Source organism: Candoia aspera, chromosome 6 (assembly GCF_035149785.1).
Source record: "Candoia aspera isolate rCanAsp1 chromosome 6, rCanAsp1.hap2, whole genome shotgun sequence".
NCBI classification, from domain to species: Eukaryota; Metazoa; Chordata; class Lepidosauria; order Squamata; family Boidae; genus Candoia; species Candoia aspera.
Window position 1 is genome coordinate 56,797,622 of NC_086158.1, and position 20,042 is coordinate 56,817,663.

Below are 20,042 nucleotides of genomic sequence, written 5' to 3' on the forward strand. Positions count from 1 at the left end.
TGCAGGTGCCAAGGCATATGTGAGTGTCCAAAGAAGATACTTGGGACCTGAAAAATAACTGTTCTTTTTACCAAGAATTTCAACATTAGTAGATAGATATGGTAGGTAGGTAGGTATTACAGGTTGAGAACTATTGTATTACTGCATTTTTCATTGTGTTATATGTTAACCACATTAGTATTTTATCTAAGCTCAGTGTCCAGTTGTTCAAGATGTGGGGGTTGTTCTCAGTTTATGCAGGATATTTTGATATTTCAATTTTTTTTTTGTGATATTTAAACTACCTATGTTTTTTTTTCTCAGTCAGTTGGGTGATTTCACTTAGTTATACTGTGAATGAAATGGTGTTGTCCAATATAATGGTAATACAAATAGCTCCATACTGTCTTCAAACATTTTCAAAAGGTCCTATAGTATATGAAAGATGAATGCATTTTCTGGCACTATTGAAGATACTCACACAAAGTAAAAGTAGATACTGCTAAGCCTTATTTTTATACAAAGGCTGCAGATTTATAATAATAATAAGAGCTTTAGTGAAAGTTTTGAGATTATAGTTCTACATACATTTTCATGGAAGCAAATTGTGTTTTCGTTGAATAGTCTCTCTTCATTTATACATGGCTTGCTTCTGTGTGCATTCAACTATTCAGGTTTTCTGAAAAAGTCATCAGAATAAGTTATGCTAGTGATCCATCCTTGCCAGCAGTATAGACTCTGACAATGGTCAGATTCAGGAAGGTTGCAGAAATTTATAATCATACAAAGCAATTATAACTTTATTATAGCTCTTGGATATATAACAGAGGCTGTTGGAATTTTGGTATCCCTCTCCATCTGTTTCTTTCATCCAGTCTGCTTGGAGATTCAAACATTATTTTCACAAAAGGTCACTCAGCTTTGAATTTTGCAGTGTTACAAAAACTGTAAGAAATTCTAACTTAAAAAAATAACTTTTAGGATATTTTATGAATCCTTACACTTTATATTTTCTCATAATGACTTATGCATTTAATAATGTTCAAAATGCTATTTAGGTGATTGGAAATCAAACAAGTCTTGAAACCTTTGATAATTACTTCCTATTTGTATCTACATCAGTACTTCAAAATGTCCTGGAGATTTCTGTCATACAACACTGCTGTCACTCAAATCATTGTGTACCTTTTCTGAGATGGAGAACTGCTACATGATCTCCCATATGTGTGAACATGTAAAAGCATAAAACAAATGGAATTGGTTTTTGTTTTGCCCAGCTTTCTAACTATTAAAGTTACAAACAAGTGTGAATGGATGAATGGAAGTAATTGGTATGGGCTATTTTAACAAGTTTGATTTCATAGAACCAAAGCTTTTTGGATGGGGGAATGGGTGAAGGACTTTGGTAAATATGATATTTTATCCAATCTGGATTTTGTTAATATGTCTGGATGTTGAAACTGCAAAATCCTAAGTGATTTCCCTTCTTAATGAAGAGCTAGTATTATTCTTAATGGGAGATGGAAAGAATAGAGAATTAAATAAGAAGTTTCAGTAACAAAGTAGATGGATCACCAAACATTAATAGGATTAGTTATTTTACAGTAAAGAAAATTTCAAGTTAAGATAAATAACACAAACATCCTTGTCAACAAGTACAATGAGCTGCTTTGGAAAATTCTCATCATCTGCTATATTTAGCCCTGCTTATATTTTTCAGAAGAAAAAAATAATATTTCAGCACAAAGTATGCATATATAATGTATTTTATATAGATTATAATTCTAGTTTGGTCTAATTGTTAAGGCAATGGGCTAGAAACAAGGAGACTGAGAGTTCTAGTCCTGCCTTAGGCATGAAAGCCAGCTGGGTGACCTTAGGCCAGTCACTCCCTCTCAGCCCAACTCACCTCACAGGGTTGTTGTTGTGGGGAAAACAGGAGGAGGAAGGAGTATTAGGTATGTTTGCCGCCTTGAGTTATTTATAAAAATAATAGAGGCGGGATAGATAATAAATAAATAAATCTAAATTCAAAATAGTCTTGAATTTAGGGAATGATTTAAACATAATTTAATAATTCGTAGAGATAATACTAATGGAATGTTCCTTCAGTATTATTACAAGTTTCTGGAAATCTCTCTACATCAGTGGTTCTTAAACTGTGGATTGTGACTGCTGGAGGATTGCAAGAAACTTGTGAGGAGGCCATATTAAAAAAAATGCTTTCACAAACAGAGTGGGAGCACTGTCATGAGCAAAGTGGGTATAAAATGCAGAACAAGTATATTGGCCATGGTCCGGTTTGCTGCGAAAATCTAATGCCTATCATCCCCAATGAAATTAGTTTATTCATGGGGAGGCACACAAATTGATTTATAGCTTGGAAATTCTACACTGGAAATTGAAGTTTTCTTTGGCAATGTAGTAACTGATCAGTTCTATTATCATTGATGGCTATAGTCGGTGACTTAAAAATAAAATTCAAAATAAATCATGCAATATAAATGGTTTAGCATATTTTCAATATAATTCTTGCAACATTGTTTTGAATTAAACTGGTGGAAGTAAAATGCATACCAGATTCGGTTGACTAAGCAGCTCTCTGGAAAAAGAGGAAAGTAACTGCAGTAAAAGGATGCTGATGAAAAGACTGAATTCTATACATTTTTGTTCAGCACACTTTGGGTTTTACACCTACAGGCTAATTTTTTAATGTTTATATATCCACATTCCATATTTCAAGCCATTTTGTTTTAAGCCAACATAAAATTTAGTGAGTCATAAAGAAGCTGATTTGGCACATGTTCGTGTATGCAGAATGGACACAAATAATTTTGTGAGGACACACAAGCTGCAGATGCAATATTTTATGAAATGCAGTGCCTTTCCTTGTATTTGTTTTATATGATGGATGTTGATGAATTAATTCTAGATGGTAAAGGAGGCATCCAAATTTCTGAATTAGCTTTTAATATATTAGCAGCTGAAATCCATGTGGTTTTAGAATCCGTGCTTCTGGGTATTAGTTACAGAAACAGATGTTTTCAAGTGATGAGGAAAAATGTGTTGGGTTTGATGCCACCTTTATAGTTCCAGCAAATTGCACTTGAACTAAAAGACATTAACATTATTGATAATCATTTTCAGAAAAAAATATATTAGAACAATTGTTTAGAGTTATCAAGAGCATATATCACAGTCATAGGTGTTGGTTGGTAGGATTATTAACAATAATATTTGAAGTTTGCCCCTATAATTCATTGTTATTGATTTGTTGTGTATGTATACATATATATAAATATTTTATGTATAGTCAATGACCAAAACAAAATCCTATTTTATTTGTTTAGAAAAGAGATTAAGATCTGAGTGTCTATAGTTTAAAAAGGATAAAAGGTATAAAGAGGCTAAATGTCTTTTCCATAACTTGGAAACATGCTATTAAGTGAACAGATGGTAATTTCCAAGCAATGCCTCTTATAATTCTCTTCAGATTTTTATATTTCCTTGTTTCCTTGAATGTCAGGATGTTGGCTTAGAAAAGTTCTTGATATAATTATTGGCAATTTAATTTTTAAAATTATTCTTAATTGAGACTGCAATCTGATAAACACTTTATATGCCATTGTGAATGAAAAGACTGAAGGAATGTGTATTTATCAAATATTTTCCTGGAGTAGATAGTATCAGAGAACTTATCAGCTTCAGTAGTTATGATCCTGAAAATATTCCATTCTGACCATGAGTGAAAGCTTACAGGAAAAGAAGTTGTTTGGGGTGGTGTAGAGAGTAAGATTATCTTGATGGATATATGCAGGAACCTAGGCAACAGGAGCTGAAACATCACTTAAGTCCAAAACAATGAGATAACATTCAGAAGCGCTGAAGCAGACACCTCCCTAATTCACAGGAGTATAAGAAGGGGGAGGAGGTACAGCACAATTAGGCTTGTACAATTCTGGGATTATAGCCAATCTCAATAAAAGTTGTTTTAACCTTCATGTGATTTGATTTCCTGGTCTGGTCTACCTAGTGGGGCTGACAGGTGGGTAGTTGGGTGGGTGGGTTAAAATTCAGCTATAGATAGTTGGGAGTGTAACAGATAGTAACAGGGTTTGGATACTCTGATCTGGTAAGTTGTTCTAACAAACTTTGTGACATAATTGAGTCCTTTTGACTTTCTCTGGTCTAGCTTGGCTATTTATCTTAATTTCTCTGCATCATTTGGCATGGATGACAGTGTTTAAAGGGGCACTCCTTATGGCTAAAATCTTGCTCCCAGTAACTGCTCAGCTTTGATGAGCCAGGGAGGTTATCATTGGGGGGCAGGGGGGGTTGTTTTGTTGATCAAAGCAGTGGTAGCTTAGAGAGTTTGGCCATTAATTGATATTTTGGGCTGCATAGTTTCATTTCTGTAGCACCTATGTCCTGCAGTAATAACAAATCTGTGCTTCAGATTTCTGCAGCAAGGCACCAGAACTTAGGATTTCTCTTTTTTCTGAATCTGTGCCTTGGTTACTGCTCAGTGCCATGGCTGTAAGAATCTATGCACAAGTGTGTCAGTGTCAAAGTCTGGAAAATGGTAGGACATATACTACAGGAAGAGGGCTTGGAGTAGATGGTCCACCCATCATTTTTCTAATTTTGATTCTCCCACAGATGGCCTTGGTCACAATAGTCCATAAGCTGTATTTGAGTGAATATTGTCATGTTCACTGTTTCAACGTGTAGTATACATTGTAATGTTTCACATGCCATGGCGCTGATGCGCGTTTCTCTTTGGGAGGGAGCTGCTGTGAAACCTTGTACCAAGCTCTGTATCTGTGTTCATTACAATGGAATGTGTTTGGGTTATGTTCTCTGTTCAAGGACTTTTCCCGCAGACCATCGGAAGCCGTTAGGAGCACCTGGGATTGTGAACTTGGGAAGATTCTACGGGGGGAGGGATCTCCTTTGCACCGAGGGTTTTTAGTTTGCATTTGGCGTGCTTTTATCATTCTCAGCTTTCTCTGTGATCCTGCATACTATTCTTTAATAAATCAGATATCTTTGAATTCCTGCTCATGAGTCTGATAGTGTTTTAGAATAGGCATTCATTACAATATCAAATGAGCTTGTTCCAGAAGTGAGTGACTGTACTGTTGATTTAATATTTTGTATTTGTGTAGGACAAATTTATATAAAAAGAGGATATTGAGTTAGAAGTTTATATATGCTTTTCATTCTCTAACATTCATGCTGATTTAGCAGAACATGGGAGTAAAGAAGAATGAATCTTTGTATCAGGAAAAACAGATGATACTGTATTTCTTTATTTCTAATAAAGAAATAAAGACCAAAGGTTTGTATGTTTGCCCATGGCAGAAGACAAATTGGAAATTACTGAGTGGCCTTTAAATTTTCAGAACTCCAGGTGGGGGTGGGAGGACAGGTGGTCAGCCATTATTCTTTGTCTCTGAGTGCTTGGTGTAATTTGCTACTCACAACACCTACTACTGAGTAATGTATTCATCTACAGTCTTCATTTCAAGATTGACTTTCAAGTCTACCACTCATGCTAAAACACCTGGCCTAGACTCTGGGCTTTTCTGTGACTTGCCTTCTTTTTCCAGGATACTCAAGAATTGTTCAGAACTCAAAAGTTTGCACAGCCTTTGTGCTATTTTTCTTTGCTTTTATTATCAATTTATTATTGGATTTCTATTTTTATTGTTAACTGGTGTTGCTGTCATTGACTAACAAAACTTTTTTTTTCTTTACATTTCTTTTGCACAGTTAGTATTACACGAAATATTCCACAACAAACATACTATCCAATATGTTTTTAATGTAACACTTTAAATGTATTCTGCTTCTTTCAAATGTGCACCTGTACAGAAGCAATGTCATAGTAATATAATACATTTAAAAGAAATCAATTTTGAATTTAGTTTTAAATTTTACTTTAAAAAGGGTCTTCAAGCACTAGATGGCAGCCTTACAATACTTAAATACTTAAAACTCAATGTCTTGTGAGCATTGTTTTAAAATATAAATGGAAGCAACATTAGAATGTGTTAGAAGAAATCAGTTTTAATAAATGAAGTTGGAATTTCAGTTCAAGAACTAAAACAATGGTAGGTTCTTGATGCAAGAAAAGCAATACCCATAGTCCAGGTGAACTGAGAGACATGGCCTAGCAATCTGATTATCTGCTACTGCCTTTTTATTGCAAGTTTTCTTCTGGGATCCCATTTGTTTAAACTAAGTACCCACTATAATTGTAAAGCTGTCATGCTTGACTTAGAGTAATGAGTTCCAGCAATTATATTTGACACTAATTGACTTTGCAGATTGAGGCTATTTTTATTACTGTTAAATGTAGTAGTAATGATCACCACAAACTGTCATTGTACTCTCAGTGTTTGGTAATTTAGGAATAAAAGCTGTATGGAAAAAACTCTTCTTAATATCTAAGGATAGTTAGTGGAACAAATTGCTTCCTAGATTAGAATCCCAGTATATTGCATAAGAAAGAATAGTTTTAGCAGATGGTTTACTAACAAAATATGGTTTAATGTAATAAGGTTATTGGAAAATGCAGCCAGGTCTGAAATATGGAGCCTAGAGTTATGAAATAACAATAATGGCCCATAACTGAGTATTGTTGCAGTACTGAACAAGTACAGCATTTTCCAGCTTTTTTAAAAAAAACTTTTCATAGATATTATTTCTTTAATTATGTGTAGATATTTTTAGATGTGTTTTGTATGTGGTCTTTAAATTGTTCAGAAAGGAGGTATAATATATAGCTTGCCTTTCCTATGATAGATGTCCCACAACAATATCTTAATGGGAATAAAGCAAGGGGTGATGTCAGGGGCCATTATGCAAAGGAAATGAATCAGGCACTCTCAGAGTTACCCCTCGTAAAATAAGGGATTGTAGAAACAAAGATGAAAAGCATATCTCCTTCATGTTCTGCCACTGAATTTTGAGAAATATCTGAGGGGGAGCTGACTCAGCAAAATCCATTTGCTATCTTTCTGTATTACCTCCTGGATTCCCTTCAAAGTGAATTTATCCCAAAACTTGCAAAACTTTACTATTATTTATCACATACCAAAAATCTAAATTAGATTTTTTTTCCCAATTTTTTCTTCATTTTTTTGTAGTTTCTATTCCCTTGCATCATCACCATATTTTCAATGTATGCAGCACATATCTATAATTTCAAGCATAATCCATTTTGGAATAGGATTCTGAAAGGCTCCTGCCTGGAATCAAATTAAAGAACTTGTGTTTCTACAAACTAGGATTGCAGCTAACAAGAGTAAAAAAGAGTCAACAAAATTTCTAGTTATTTGGATTGTAGCTACTTGGTAAACAACAGTATGTTGTTGGGATCCTGATGGTAAAATATTTGTTATCTGTAAATGCAAACAACAGTTATTGCATTTTTTGAAAATAACCTAATATCACCAAAGTTCAATATTTGCCCATTCCTCAGAAATATATTGAAAAAAAGCCAGAAGTTCTCTCATTTCATTTTGGAGTAAGAAAAAATATATTTTATTTAATCTGATTTTAATGAAGGTGCATCATAGAGTACAGGTCTGCTTGTACTGTTGCAAAAAAAACCTGTTTAACTCATCTGGAAATGATACCAGATGTTGAATGAAGATCTATTTTCACTGCTTTCTAATTTTATTTTATGTTAGTTGCTGTAATAGATAATGGATACACATATTTAATAAATTAATTCTTAATGCAATTCAGGGAAGCAACTGGGAACAATCCACATGTTTTGAATTATAACTCCCACAGTTGTTTCCCTTGACTATCCTTGATGTTATCGTAATACAAGAATTACTCAACCATTGACCTGTGACAAAACACTCATGGTATGAAAATAACGGAAACTAGAAAACTCATGACCCGTTGGGCCATAGTTTCAGAGGTATTTCCTTACCAGATGCACCGTTTTACCCAGTTAAAGGTTACACAAAAACAGGAGAGTTTTAGTAGTATATGGATGAAAAAGTATTACCTTGAAAATTATATAATGGTAGTTTGTTTGTTTTTTTAGTACTGAATTGGAAACCAAATACCAGAATTAATGATTGTATGGATTGTGTAACAAATAATAGAATGTTTCATGAGAGTGAGCCTTATAACTGAAAACTATTGATTTTTTTTTTTTTGGAAGGTAAAGAGCTGGGAGAGAAAGAAATATTTCTGTGAAAAAGTAAAAACTTAGATTTGGACAATAACAATAAATGTAGCTTTCAGTAAAAAAATCCAAATTGGAATAGAAACTAGTAAAAAGAAAGGTGCTTCAAAGAACAAAGAAAAATATTGTGGCTACTCTGTGTGAGAGAGATTACGGCAAGATTGTGGCGATCCCCATAATTAGTACTGTACAGTGTGTCTCTGCCATTTTGTTTCACTTAGTGTTGGTGTTTTTTCTCTGGGCTGCTTTGTCAAAATCTGCCTTCCATTGCTTAAGATTGACTGACCAAATTACATCCCCAGGGTGGTTTTTTTTGGGGGGGGGGTCACTGGCATTGTACATACACTACAATGGTGGGAGAAAATAAGCAGACAACTCCAGTGTTCTTCCCAACTGCCTTCAAAATATCCCTGAGCAAACAAACCACCATCACCAAAAGATATGGAAGCCTATTCTCTATTTCATTCCTTCTTACAAAGATTTGTTAGTGTTCTTCATTTGTCTCTTTCTTTCAGTTCCTTTAAAATATGCAAAGAATGAAATACCATTCTTACTGAAACAGTGAGCAGAAACTATAAATCTGTTTTGTGGTTTCATCCCTTTGGAAATTTCCTTTTCCATCCTTAAGGCCATTCAGATTCTTAGGGATTGTGCTTTGCTGCCTTCTTAGCAGTTTACCCAAATCTTTTCTGTTTTCTTTTGCAATTTAAAAAATATAAAATACAAATGTAGATGACTTAAAATTGTTTTCTAATGTTGTTAGAATAGAAACATGAGTTTTGCCTCTTTAAAAAAACAGGCTGACATGGGGAAAAACTGCAGTGTCTACATCAAATCTACATATTGATGTCCAAAGATACTTTTTAACAATTGCAAAATTTGTTGAGGAAGTGAAGTTCTCCACATAAATATTTGATAAGGATGTGTTAATCTTACAGTGACCTTATCTTAATATTTTTCATATCACATGGCAATGTTTAAGCTCTTTATGCTGTTAAAATAACCCATATCTTTACACTGTAGTTGTGGCGCTAAATTGAATATTACATGAGTGTACTTTCACTCATGCCATAGGAGTTTCTCTTTTCTTCTTCCCCCTGCAGTCCTGCACATGCCCACTGGATTGGCTCCAGAGGAACCTAAAGCCCCCTGGAGATCCCATGTACGTTTGGGATGTGCATGGGATCTACAGAGGAGAAGGTATCATTTCATCCACCAATTGTGTTAATTCTGCTGTTTGAAGAACACAATTGGATGCTACTATTTAGGTCAGTGGAATTGTCCTTGGTGTAGTATTAACTTGGTTGCAAAAATCAGTCTTCATAATTTGTATAATAATTTCTTTTGATTATAATATTTCAGTCCAAAATACAGTAGATACAAGCCAAGGGGTTTAAAAGACAGGGTAAGTAAGTTAAAAATATCCCTAATACAATACCAGCAACTGAATAGAACTATGCAAGTCTAGTTAACTGGACTTGACTCCACAAGCCATATCATACACATTTTGAAATTTTCAAAAAGTTTTCTGTCTGCTAACTGTCCAAAGTTGGAACAGCCATAGTGTAATAATTTTGCTGCTCTAAGTTAGATTTGCTCTCAATTTGTTTCTGAGCATTAATAGGCTGCAGCAAAGCATTTCAAAGGCTAAGTGTTAAGGCATATTTTATAACTATTTTGATTAGAGCAATGTGTTTATTCCCTGCAGTATAGAGTCACAGAACTCCCATTAACCTTCTACAGAGTCTTGTGTGCTCATCAGAAAAGGAATTGTTCCTTAAAAACTCAGCAAAGAGACAGGTCCTGATTAAGGAGTGCAAAATGCTTCTGCAGTAACATAGTATGGTTTCCAGTGTGAAGTGATGTATTTGCTTATACAAGGTGTGAAGAAGAAAAAAAAGAAACTTTTGTATTAATAGCTTAATAGTAAATAAATTTATTGTTGTAACCACAGGTCATAACATAAGGAACTTTTGGATGCACATGAATACAAAAATCATACGGGGGGAGTTGTCATGCAGAAAACTTTTATAAATTAATATAGAGAAGTTTGACTATAAATAAAACTATCCAAATGAATTAGTTTTATGTGCTAAACTAATGAAAGTCATTATCTTAAATATTTATAAAATTATCAAGTAAAAAAAAAATTAAAATTTAGTGTGCATAAATTCATCAACATTTCCCTCATAGATTAGTAAGGCATCTAATGTAGTACAAGATACCCAGCAGTTACCCATTGTAACTAACTAATTAACACTTTATGAATTAAATACTATTATAAAGATATAGGGACAAAAATATTTGGAAGACAAGATATATCCATTATTTGTATAATTTTACTCAATAATAAATAATCTTACACTATTGGGAATTAATGTAAATGAATTTAGGAACAACCTGGATGTATATTTATGTCTGAAACAATGCAGTGTTGTGGTCCAGTTTTCTATAATCCCATAAGGATTATGGGAACTAAAACAGCATATTTTAGAGGTTACTGATTGTTCAATTAGCCATAGTCAGTCACAAACATAGTTGTAGCTTAGACTAGCACATTTGTTTTATGCTTCATTTTCAGAAATTCCTCTGTGATTTCTGTGAAAAAACTTGTTTCATGAAAGTGGTGCTCAGCTTTGGATGCCCCAGAACCCAAAGGAGACAGAAATTTAGACATTCAGATTTGCTTCAGGAGTTTAGGGAGACCAAAAGGACAAGATTAGAAATGGGCAAATCCTTCACAGCTCACTATGACTTATTTGGTAAATTTTCTGAATTTGGTCAGAAAATGTTTTCAAGACCTAATCCAAAGAGTAGAAAAGTTATTCAGCCCTCCCTATATCCCATTTATTTGGGTTCCAAAATATATGATGCTTCCATCTCACATGGTTTAAATAATGTTAATTATTTGGTTGTTACAGATCTTCATGCCAACTGGATGATATAAACATGATGAGCCCTTCAGATTCCCTTGGGATGAAAAACCACTCCCAATACAGACCTGTTCTGTTGGGTTTCATCTATATGCCATCTTTTGGCCTTTTTGGCAAAGACTGACTTTAGATTTTTTTTTAATTATTTAAATACCAGCCTGTTCTGTTCTGTGTTGAAGTATATAAGTCATTGCCTTTCTAAGAACTAGCAGTATTGGGATATTGGTGTCTGGCAATTTGGGGATTTGACATTCTGAATTTTCTCTGATTCAGTCATTGAACTAATAAACAAATTAAACAGGACAGGGGCCATCCCTGCTGCATAACTCTGCATGTGTATCACCTCAGAAAGCAGCCCTTGGTTATTACTCTTATTTTCTTACTCTCATGGAATAATTGATATGCAAATTTTGGATCAGATAAAGAAGTTCTCTATTCATAATGGTATTTTTGCGCTTATCCTACAGAGCATTTCTAGTTGTAAATGGCAAATTTAAAGTTCAGGAATGCTACATATAAATGTGATTTTAAATTGGGAATATGCTTCTAACTAGCATGGTGCAGTACCAGAACATGGTCTACAGTTGACCTACCTTGTCTAAAGCCAGCTTGTTCATCCTGTAAAATTTCTCCTGATTCTATCAGGACTGAAGCTTGTTATTTATATGCTTTGCTATTCCACCAATCTATAGGAATCTGTATGGTTACCAAATGTAAACAGAGTATAATGAAAATGAGTTTTAGTTTTTTTGCAATTTATTTTATAAAACTATGTACAGTTTTATTTACTTTCATTATTTAATAGTCTGAAAGAATATCTTGCACATGGTGCTGGGAGGCTTCCTTTTACTTTTTGGACAAATGGCCAAATTTTGTCCACATGTCAAATATGCTTGCTTAGCTTATATTACAGAGGGGAAAAATCATTGGTATATAAGCTCGTAAGGAAATTGCCTTATACTAAAATCTGATGAACTGTACCTATAGAAATGAAGAAGAAATCTCGGAAATAAATACTTTCTCCGAATGTGACTTTGTATATTATATGTTAAATAAGTGTAGAGTCCCAGTGACTGACATTAATGGTAGGATATTGCTAAAAATGCCCAAAGAAATAGCATATAGATATGTTATTAATGGATCTATGCATTAATGGATCACTTTACTGCTCTTTTTAAAATCATATTGGTTTTTGAAGAATATAGGATGGCTGCTAAGTTTCTTTGTCAATAGGCTCCCAAACTAAACTGCTATACTGAAGCTGTTTTGCCAATTAAATGGTTTTGCACTAGATACATGGTGCTTAAGAAGAATATATGGAACTGTGTGTGTCCATACCCATGCTCTACTCCAAATATCCCTATTCTGTCCTTGTCCTTCTTCAGTGAGTAGCAAAATTTTCACTTGTGGGGTTCCAAATATATTCAAGCAAATACCAGTGGAACTTCCCATTAGATTCTGCTCCTCTGTATAGCCTGATAAAGATCAGAGGAGGGAATCAGTCATGGCATTTGTACCTGGAAGAAAACATTTTTCCTAGTTGGTGGTAATCTGACTGCTTAGAACTTAGAAGGAGTGCTTAAAGGGTTTGCTTTTTGGTTTTGGCGAGTTCATTTTATTATTTTGCAGTTCAGAAAACAGAAGGTTCCAACTAAGATTACATAGCTTTGGATTTATATCTTTTTTTCCTCATAATAAACATGATTGACCTCATCATGTAACTGTGTGTAAAAATACCTCATCTTGTTTACTGAAACACTGGAAGTACTTCTCATATATTGAAGGCCTGTTATAATCCATGTTTATTTAATTTGGGGGTGGCATCAGCTAGACAAGATCTTTTGCTGGTTCTTGGAAGTTAATTCACATAGAACAGTAAGCAATAATGTAGATTGCTTGGCTTAGTATGATGCACGAATCTGTTCACTGCCATAGTGTCTTTGTTAGATAGGATTCACACGTTATGGTAAACTGAGAGCAAGCTAATAAAGAGAGCTCATTTTCTGACCTTCTAAAATTTATGGTTCTGTAAGTGATGAAACTACTATTAAAGAAATGTGAACATTTCCTGGAAAATCAATGAATTTAGTAGTTGCTATTGATAGAATTGCCTTTTAATAATAAAAGAACTGTCTTTTATTATCTCCATTTTGGAACTGTGGTTTAATTTAAGGATTTGTCAGTGTAGGAGTGTGCATTTCTTGGTCAAGAATATAATAAGTACTATGATTGTTTTCTGTCTGGAGAATTTTAATTCAAACTTAAGGGAATAATTTTAAATATATAACTGAATGGAAGCTGATTTGAATAATCCAATTGTGGACATAAATTTGAACCAAAAATATGAAAAAGTATGAATAGTTTTATTGGCAATGTGATGAATAAATTGATCCAAGTTTAAATGTAATGTGTTACTCTCTGTATTCTGTCCTACTTGGTAGTTTATGATTTTACTTTGTAAGAGAATGCATCCCTATCCTTTTCTGACCAGCTGTAGTATACAGGTAGTCCTCAGTTACTGACTGCCTCATGACCGTTTGATATGATGACAGTATAAAAAACAGCTTTGTGACCTATCCTCACATTTATGACCATTGCAGTGTCCTGCGGTCATGTCATTGCCATTTGGGTGCTTCATAACCGGTGCACATTTATGACTGTTGATTGCTATTTGGTGCTTCACAACCGTCCTGCAACAAGCAGAGTTAATGGGGAACACAGAAATAAAATCATAGGTCACGTTCATGTGATGTTTCACTTAGTGATCATGGTGCATAGTGACAGAATTGGTAGTCCCAACTGTGGTCGCTAAGCAAGGACTACCTATAGTAATAGCCAACTTAGATAATACGATTAGGATGTTTACATGTCAATGTTCCCTTTCTTTTCATGCAAGCACTTTCCCATATTGGTGAATAGACTATATGGGTAAAGTCTTGAAATGATGATGGATGATCATACAGTGTTTTCCAGAAGCAGAAAAAATAATAATAAGGATGAATACATAGCTGGAAGGCCAAATAACTGTTTAGAAAAATTATTGCCATCAAAAGACCAAAAAACTGGAAGAAGCAATAGTGTAGAAGGAATAAAGACCATAACTGTAGAGGGGAAAAAGTGATGTGGGACACAAGTGAACATCTATGTCATACCCCTTAGAACCTGCTTAAATTAAATGCATGAACTATATTACACCATCCCACCAAAACAGCTTCTTTAAGGAGTTGCCTACAGGTGCCATGTGAGTGTCCAAAAATGTTCTGAATCACCTCTCCCCATTCAAATATGGCTCACTGCCAAACCTATTAAATAGTTAAATGGTTTCTCAGTGTAAGAATCTTGTGCTGATAACTGGAGAGAGAGAGAGAGAGATTCATTAACTTTTGATAAGTGAAAACTAATATCAAATGTAAACAACATGCAACAAGAATATTTATTATTTCTTTCTTCCATTACAATTATCTCCTATATGGTCTCAGAAACTTTGTTGGAATCGGGTAATCCTCCATAGCATGGAAGGCTATGGAGCGGAGGGAAAATCATCTCTGTCCTCCTCCGTTTATTGGATTTACTCTTTGAAATTATTAACATTATCGACAGATAATAAAACAATGAAAATGTGTGACTTATTCAACCTATTAATCATATACACATTGCATTTTGGTGTTATTTTTCTCACTTTCTGTGGTTTAAGCATGACAAAGAGGAAATGAATGCAATAAAGAATGAAGAAAATTGCAGATCAAGCTTATTATTTCTCTAACTGTAATGTATAGATTGTAGACTAATCGCTTCTCGGCCTTTTGGCTAAGATCAGGTGTAGGGTAGACTATACTGAAATTTCCATGAATCTGAACAAGCTATTGATTCTATAGTTCCTGTTTGAAATTCAACATGATCACATCTGTTCATTTTAATACTTTGTTCACAGATAGTTTACTGATTGACTACCAGTTTACCTTCAGTCTATTACAAGAAGATGATCGCCATCACACTGCCATAAACTTCATTGCAAATCCTGAACAGGTAAACTGATATAAATAAGTGCCTATAATATAATTTGCTATTATAGATTGAGTTTTATTTGTATGTAGCTCTTTTTAAAACAAATCTCTTTTAAGACAACCAGGAACTGAAGTCTCAGGTGATGTAATGATTAGCTTTGCAAGCCTTATTACTGAAGCTGAGAAAAATGGCTGTACTTCTGTCAGTACTGTTGTTCTTACAACTCAGGCATAGCAAGCTAGTTTGTTATTCCCTTATTCCATCCATTCATTATTCAGTGTCACTAATTTGGTTCTCAGAGCATATTGTTAGGATTAACTATCTTCATGTTGCCCCTGGGGAGTGCAATAATCCTGCTCTGAAAGCAGCCATATAAACATGAAGCATTAATGGTAAATGGACGTAGGTATGAGAAAAATAACTCCACCATAACAACATAGTATTGTTAAATGTTATGTATTTTAGAAAAAAAAAAACCTCTGGAGGACTTGTTGATATTGGCAGCTGAGTCTTTATTTCTTAGAAGTTTGTAGCTTGAAGGATTATTCCACTCTATTATTTTTGTAAATAAACTCATTTACTCATTTACTTGAGAAATTGCCAAATGCTAGGAGGAAGAGTTTTAGGTGCTTGGGTGTTCTAAACTACCCCACTATTCTCCTGTGTCAGAGGCCAGGGCTCTGCTAAACCTAGTGAAGCTAACTGGGGCTGTAGAAGTGGCAGAAGGAACTATCACACTGGTAGTGCTGGAGTCAGTCACATGGAGCAGTATTGCTGATTTCTGTACATTGGCAATTGCATCTTTTTTTTCCTTAATCAAATTTATATAGCTGCCCATTTCCATATAAGACTCTGGATATCTCACAAACAATTTAAAAAAGTATAAAAACAGCAAACCAATGGAAGTAAAAACAATATAAAAACATATACAATCATATAAAATCATGAAGAGCCAGTTTGGTGTGGTGGTCAAGACACTAGACTAGAAACCAGAAAACCCTGAGTTCTAGTCCTGTCCTAGGCACAAAGCCAGCTGAGTAACCTTGGGCAGTCCCTCTTTCTCAGCCTGAGGAAGCAGGCAATGGCAAACTACTTCCAAAAACCTTGCCAAGAAAACTGTGGGGAATAGTCCAGGCAGTCACCAGGAGTCAAAAATTGACTTGAAGGCAATAACAACAGTAATAATAATCATATAACAAAATTCCTAGCCAACTTTTTAAAGGATAAAATAATTAAAAGAAGGAACTGCTGACAGTGATATCAGTTCAAATATAATATTTGAAAATGATTAGACAGTGTTTTATTATGCCATAATGGGTATTTTGAGATTGTTTCTCTTTTTTTCTTAAAATAAAAAATTGTGCTGTTCCATATCTGTCCAAAATAATATTTTTTCATATTTGTACAATGTTGATGTCTTCTTCAGTTTTCAGTCTTAAATGGTTGTCTATTTATGTAATATTTTAATATTACCTCCTGTTGAGGAAGCAAAAATTAACAGCTGTTATAATTATAGGCACATCATTCTTTAAAGTTTAATGGTATGGAGATGCAGTATTAAAACCTTTTTTAAAATAAATTCAAACCATAAGCAATACTTCTTCAAATTTATCCATAAAGCATACTTTTCAAAGCAAAGTTATATATAATGCATCTTACAAAATAATAAAATGACCGTATAACTAAAAGATGATAAAAGTGTTGCATATAATTCAATTTTCTCTAAATTTATTTTTTATGGCTTTTTTTCCCCTGTTGTTTTGGATTTTGGAAAATTTGAGGTCTCTACTAGTAGCTGTATCTGATAGTTCTCTGATGTCTGTAGAGATCTTCACTGTTGGTGGCTGTAGAAAGGGAAGGCTGCCTAGCATGGGGGAACTTGCTTTCCTGAATCAAATATAGTATGTTTAGTGTCAATGTGTATGTGTGACTACCTATGATCAAAGGTTAAGCTGTTTTTAATGTAATGTTCATGTTTTCTATTTTTAAAATTTTTAGTCAAACAAAAATTTGGACATATCAATTAATGCATCAAACAACTTTAATCTGAATATCACATGGTCTATTGGCTCTACAGGTAAGAAAGATATTATTTGTATTTTCCCCTTTTTAATATTATAACGTATTAATATGCTTATTATATTTATATGATTGCTTTTTCTTTCTTATTAGTAAATGTTAATAGAATACATTCGTTTCCCATTCTCATTATGACATTAGTAATGACATTACTTAAAACATATAATTTGCAAATTAAATAAAGGTTCACTAACATGTTAACTTTCTTATTCAATTAAAATTACTTGAGTAACAAAACCTTGTATGCTCTTTAAAATTTTATAGTGGCAGTATTATGAACACAGTGATTTTAATTAAGATAAATTACTTCCTTGACTACAGCAGAGACTGAGTTTTTAATTTCTTTGTTTCAGTGCTGAAGCTTGGAATTTAATTATTAACCTTAACATTGATATCAAACAATAAAATTCTTCTGTGTGTTCTGATAAAAGAATCTGCTTATCATTGCTTTCTCCCCCCCCCCCACTCAAACTTTTGGACCCAGTTTTTTTCATTGATTTTAATAAAAAGCTTTGTTTAGAAAGTTTCTTTGTATTGGTTCTGTTGACTTTCTGAAAATATATCCAAAGAGAGCATCCTTGATTGCATTTTAATGAATTATGCAGGATGGGTGGAAAATGGGGGCTCTTTATACTTTGTGCAACAGATGTATGTTTTCAAGTATCTGTACATATAGTTGAGGAAGACCACAAAATTTGGAAAGGAAACATGCCCACACATAGTAAATGAAGCTAAGCTTCCCAGGGTATATACATTCCATATATCTGATTTATAGATTTGCTGTAAATCTTTTAAATGCTCTACCTCACATGCCACATCTGAACACAGTGAAGTGGTTAAATGTCATTACAATCAAACTGTAATTGAAGGCTGATATTCCATGTGTTGTATACATACACCTCTATTATGTTAAATAACTTCCTTTTGCTCTGGCATCTGTGTGATTACAGGATATTCATAATACCTATCTATGTTAGCACAGACTGGTAAAGTCAAAGCTGATAATAATATTTCAAAAAGAAGAAAGGGAACAGTATCCTGCGTGAGTTTGCCAAAGGATACCTTTTCCATAAGCTCCTTATATTGCTTTTTTTTTTTAAGAATAAAAAAGCAATACAAATAATAAAAGGAATTGCATTTCTGCATAATATTGACACTGGATAATGAATTCCAGAGAACCAAGCTACGTATTATTTAAATATTTAGAATGCAGACATAATGCAGAACATTGTGGCATTTGTTTTGCATATATTTAGTAGCAAAAAAGCATATGATACTCTCATCTCAAATTTTAAAGAAGGGCCCTCCCTAGATTGTTATGCTTAATTGCATTTAATATGGAACTAGGAATTTGATAAATATCTGTGTTTTCCAATCTCATGCCTGACTGACACTGAAGGTTGGATAAGTCCTTCTATTAAGCACTTTTCTCCAGTGGTTTCCTACCTGGAACCCACTTCTCCTATGCAGTCCCACTACACTGCTTTCCCTGAGTTCTGTGTAGATTTTTTTAAAAAAAACCTCACTGTTGTTCGATTCTACCAGTTCAGCAATATACAGATTAAATGGCCTGGCTGAATAGTCTCATTTCTTGCAAATGAAGTAAGCTTATCTGTTTTGATATTATCCTTCTTAGGAATAGTTGAAAAACTAGAGCAATATTTCACAATCAAGACAATTCTATACTTGAATAACTTTGCAGTTTTCGTATAAATTACTAAGTATAAATTACTTTTGGAAACTATATTAGCCATGCAGTTAAATGAAACAAATTTGCTATAAATACAATTCCATTATCTATATATGGTTGAAACAGACATGTAATAAGATATGTGTATACATTCACGTAGTGACAGATTTTTTATCTATAAAATTGCTTCATCTTTATAGGTTAGATAGGTTTCTTTATTATGCTCCATTATCATATTTAACTTCAGTCAGGTGTGCAGATTATACATTTTTACATATCTCTCTCGCACATACCCACATATAATATGCATCTTTTGGATCAGCTGGCCTACCAATTACTTTTTTTTTAATGGTCCTGTCTATTATTGGCTTTTATATTTTTTAATAGCTGGAACAATATCTGGAGAAGAGATTCCTGTAGTTTCGAAGACTAACATCAAGGAATATAGGGACAGTTTTTCCTGCGAAAAATTCAATTTCAGGAGCAACCCGAATATCACTTTCTATGTATATGTCAGCAACTTTTCATGGCCAATCAAAATACAGGTGAGTAAAAACAATAGTGGTATTGGTACTTCTGTTACATTAAGTTATAGTGCTGTTTCCAGGCTACCAGAAATGCAGAATATGGAATGAGACCTTGGGTTATGAATTATTTGACATGTTCCTCTTATTGTATGTATCGTTGCTATCTTTTTTTTTTTTTAAGCATTCCCAGCTTTTCTGAAACTGCAGCCTCTAGAGGTACAGAATAAAGATCTGGTTTTGTTGTTGGTGAAGAAGCAAATTTGCATGCTTTGTATACTTTTGAGAATCACTGATCAGCTGCCTGATAACTGTGATTTGATAGATGAAATAATAGTTATGCTTCTATAGGAAAAAGACAAAAAATGAAGAATTTGATAAAGCATATGTTAACTACCTATCTGTCACAAAAGCCCAAGTTTATATATGATCTTTTAGAGGCATGTACGAAGACTATGTAAATATTTCATTTTTAAAAAATTTGTAAGACCGATATCCTACCTTTCCTGCAGGACTCAGGGTGGTGTATATAGCCCTCCCTCCTCCATTTTTGTCCATCACAACAACTTTTGAGATTAACTGACTAAGGACAAGTGACAGGCTTAAAGTCACCCATTGAG

At 33.8% G+C, this 20,042-nt stretch overlaps 1 protein-coding gene across 1 annotated transcript in view; it reads left to right on the top strand.

Moving 5' to 3' along the window:
• ATRNL1 (attractin like 1) overlaps positions 1–20,042 on the top strand; it is a 609,453-nt gene that overhangs the window by 189,584 nt on the left and 399,827 nt on the right. The window contains exons 22-24 of the mRNA XM_063307208.1: positions 15,056–15,150; positions 17,128–17,206; positions 19,286–19,443. Coding sequence (XP_063163278.1) covers positions 15,056–15,150; positions 17,128–17,206; positions 19,286–19,443 — 332 coding nt within the window. The remainder of the gene's footprint in view (positions 1–15,055; positions 15,151–17,127; positions 17,207–19,285; positions 19,444–20,042) is intronic.